We start from the raw sequence: 4,245 nt of genomic DNA, 5'->3' as shown, positions 1-4,245 counted from the left end.
CTTCCTCACCTCACGCCCAGCACTCTATCCACCTAGCTACCTCAGGTGGCTCATTCTGTCTCCTCACTCCCAGAATTCCGACCCCCACCCCCCAAACTATACCAGAGATCCAAGTCCAAACAGGTCACTAACTGGGGAACTCTGGAACAGCTTTTGCTTTAGCCTCTTGTTTCCATAGCAACACTCACAAGAGAAGTGCTACACATAATTTCTGAACACACTGGAATCATGAATGAAGTCTTAGGAATTTCACAACAGTTAAACCTGGGGCAAGGATGTAGCCCTCCTTGAAATGAAATACCTTAGGTCTTCTCATTGTCTGTATTCTTTATCCTTTCAAGGCAATTTCAGTCCCTTTTTCAAAACTTATGGACTTGAAATAACTGTCAATCAAAAAATACTTCTGCATGACATTTACAAGTGTGTATTTTATTTGTCAACACATACATATTCATATGAAATGCTTATGTAAAACATATACATACCCCTTAATTATGTCACAAATGAATCTCTAGAAAGACTCCACATGCATGTTATATATTTGGTTCCATTATTCATTGGGTCCTTCTACTTACCAAACTGTATCTCATACATGGGCAAACTGAGGCCTAGAAAGGTGAAGTGACTTGCCCATAGTTAAAATAGAATTTGTTAGCAGAAGAACAAGATTAGAATCCAGGTTCTGTACAGGATTCTTTTGTTTCCTCCCCTTCAAATGCTTTTGTCTCTTGCTGTCCACAAAGAGCCTTAGACGGCCTTACGATGAAGTCCAAACAACCCCTACCATGCCAATGGATGCTGGGCGAGTGTCCCATCCTTCCCAACTCTCAGCTCATTCTTCTGAATAGCAAGAACGCAGAACACCGATTAAGTTCCAACTCATGCTAATTCAACTCAGGTCATGGTGCATTTGTCATATCATTTCATAGCCTAGTGGCTCTCATTTGTAGTGCTATGTTTTCTTATGATTGCCAAATCTCCTTGGAAAGGTCTCTGGGAGAAGGTATTGCTGTCTTATTTTATGAAAGTACAATTACTGCCTTTCATTAATGATTGTAGGAGGTTATTTTTTTCCTTTAATATAAAATCATAGAATGTTAGAGCTAGAGGTCGTCTTCAAGGTCATCCGGTCCAATCCCTCATTTTAAAAATGAGTACACTGAGGCCCAGAGAAGATAAAAAACTGTGTTGGTGCCACAAAGCTAAACAGTGGCTATCAGTCCAGCATTCCGTCAATGATACCACACAACCACATATATTACTATGTTCAGGAATAGGAGCTAAGAAGATTATGCAAAAGTTCAAATTCTTTTAAAAATATATGGAATGATTTAGGGGAAGCTACACAATGAATTACATATAACTGAAAACTTTCTTAACTAAAAATAAATACCTAAAGTCATCTTCCCAAATTGTGTTTTATCCAGTTAAAAAAAGTATTATGCAACTGGTAACTCCATGAATGATGAACCATTTGGTTGGTACAAAGAGGCTCTTTGAAAAGAATACCAGTACAGGTCAATTGTGTGACCCTCGGCAAGTCACTTCTCCTTTGGGGGCTTCAGTTTCTTCAAGCCTAAAATGAGGGGGCTAGCTTCCATGATCTTCCATGATCATAATGTTCCTTCAAATCTATAATTCTGGTTCTGAGGTAGCTATCAATTTTCAATTGTCAATGGAGGAATTATTTTAAATGTCACAAAGGGAGGGCATCTTGGACAACAAAGGAGCCTGGAATCTGTGCCATAGAGAGACTGGTTCAAAGAACTGAAGATGTTCAGCTTAGAGACTTAAGGGGAGAAATGCTAGCCCTCTTAAGATATTTGAAAGGCCATCAAGTGGAAGTAAAAATAGATTTGTTTTGCTTAGTTTGGAGTAGGGAAAGAACTTGGAGAAATAGCTGAAAATAGTAAAAAAAAAAAATTCAGATCTAGGTTTGATGAAGGAAGAAACCAGTAAAAACAAGATATCCGAAAAAGTGGAATGGGCTACTTTAAAGATGATAATAATAGCTAACGCTCATTTAGCATTTACTTTGTGCCTGGCTCTGGGCTAAATGCTTTACAATGATCTCATTTGCTGTTTATGACAACCCTATGAGGTAGGTATGATTATTATCCCTATTTAAAATATGAGGAAATAGAGGCAAACAGAGATAAAGTAACTTGTCCAAGATCACACAGCTAATAAATGTGCAAGTCTGGATTTGAACTCGGGTTCCTAACTCCAGGCACAGAATTCTAGCCACTGCATCACCTGGCTGCCTTGCTAGTCAATGGGTTTTTCCTCACTGGAGATCTTCAAAGCAAAGGGTAGGTGATGACTTGTTGAGTCTGTTGTAGTGGGGATTCTTGTTGCATTGTAGGTTGAACTAGATGGTCTCTGAGCTCCTTTCCTCCTCTGATATTCTGTGACCCTGGGAAAGCCTCCTCTCCAGTTAGGATCCAATCTGCCGAGGGCCACTGGCAATGGAGGTGAACCCGGGAAGGGGTCATAGCTGGCCATAGGAAGTGGGAGAATGAGACGTTTGTCTCTCTGAGTGTGTATGTGTGTATGTGTGTGAGTGTGTGTGTGTATACACACACATATATAAAAATTGTTCTATGAAACTAAACAGAAGTCACCATTATTAACAGAAAGGTTGATTCATGAATAGTGAACGTGACCTGTGTCAGGATAAGAGAATCATTCATATTCATGCACAAACATATTATTCTATACTATGTGCCAAATATATATGCATACATATACACACATATACATACATATATCCCCCATACACACACACACACGCACCTTAAGGCTTTATACTTTTCAAAAAACTTTCACTCCAGTTTTTGAATTTGATCCTTACAGAAACCCTGTGAGGTAGGCAGGGCAGGTGTTTGTTTTTATTTCCATTTTGAAGATGGGAAAGCTGAGGCTCAGAGACTTTACGTGATTTGCCTAGAATTCATACATATTTACAAATGAGATGAAGCTTTCCAACATGCAGTTTTAATTTTTGTCTTCAGACTCTTGAAGTGTTTCCATTCCTCTTTCCTACATGATTCCAAAGAATGTAATAACTGAAATGAACTTTCACCTTTCCTCTTCCTCCTCCTCCCCCTTCCCCCCCTTTTTGGTCAGGTCCAGTGATTACACTTGGCTAGGAAACTTCTGTTATGAAAAATCTCTCCAGGGATACAGAGGGATAACTCATCTGGTCTTAGAGAGTTGCTTGGGCACTGAGAGGCTGATTCACTTGTCCATGGTCACAGAGCTTATATGTGTCAGAGGCAGAATTTGAACCCAGGCCTTTCTGACAACAAGCCTAGCGTGCCATCCACAGCACTACACTGCCTGCCTTTATTATAATTTTTAAAAATCAATTTGAGTTCTAGTAAGCGACAGCCATTAGAGCTCATGCAAAGAAGAGATGTACCATGTAATCATTTTGGTTTTAGAAAGACATCTTACTTCCCCCAAGGCTTTAACTCCTCTACGCTTTCCTTCATGTGGTCCAGTAAAGCTGGCTCTCAATGTGTAGCTGCTTTGCTGAACTTGGGAAATAGTCTGGCTTCCCTTTGAGAACATAAAACAGAAGAGGGCATTCCCATTGACATCAGTCTTCAGAGTTTGAGCTGAATAGAGAGTCTTCAAGCAACCTCGGGGTCATCTCTGCAGTGAAGAAACCCCACGCTCTGAGCTTTAGCAGCGTTCCTTCTGAGAAAGGCTCAGCTGCAGGATGCAGGACAAAAACTGATTGGTGGTGTCACTCAAAGAGCTCTAGGTAGTCAGGTGGATCCTTCTGCTGACCACAGGGGTAGAGCAGCAGCTCCTTCCCCAAGGAGGTGATGGGCTCTTCCTGTAAACAGAAGCACAACATTCAGGTGTGTGTGTGTGTGTGTGCGCGCGCGCACATATCTGCACCCTGGAAAAACCAACCATCTGAGTGACTATACCATATAAGCAGGGCATTCATGGTACATGCACAAGGTGATGTCCCCACAAGGATTTCGGTTGCCATTTGTCCCAGAATTATCTTAAGTTTTAAGGATTTCTCATATTTTAAATGATTTTCTCTTATTTATCTATCTATCCACATATACATATAACATAGTTTTATACACATATATACATACATACATATATATGTGTATATGTGTGTGTGTATGGAGAGAGACAGAGAGAAAGAAAGTGAGACACAGAGACACACAGAGAGAGAGAGAGAGAGAGAGAGAGAGAGAGAGAGAGAGAGAGAGA

At 40.4% G+C, this 4,245-nt stretch overlaps 1 protein-coding gene across 5 annotated transcripts in view; it reads right to left on the bottom strand.

Annotated features, from left to right (window-relative positions):
* Positions 1 to 408: 408 nt before the first annotated feature.
* Positions 409 to 4,245, bottom strand: part of SH2D4A (SH2 domain containing 4A) — a 118,365-nt gene continuing 114,528 nt past the window's right edge. For all 5 annotated transcript variants that reach the window (XM_069075764.1, XM_069075763.1, XM_069075762.1 and 2 more), the window contains one exon: positions 409 to 3,847. In XM_069075764.1, the coding sequence (XP_068931865.1) occupies positions 3,755 to 3,847 (93 nt within the window). In that variant the 3' untranslated portion in view covers positions 409 to 3,754. The remainder of the gene's footprint in view (positions 3,848 to 4,245) is intronic.

This window comes from Petaurus breviceps, unplaced genomic scaffold (genome assembly GCF_028583685.1).
Source record: "Petaurus breviceps papuanus isolate PSGF00001 unplaced genomic scaffold, PetGlider_PUasm1.0 90919, whole genome shotgun sequence".
Lineage (NCBI taxonomy): Eukaryota > Metazoa > Chordata > Mammalia > Diprotodontia > Petauridae > Petaurus > Petaurus breviceps.
Note: the sequence above shows the minus strand (reverse complement) of the source record. Positions and strands in the feature narration are given on the sequence as shown.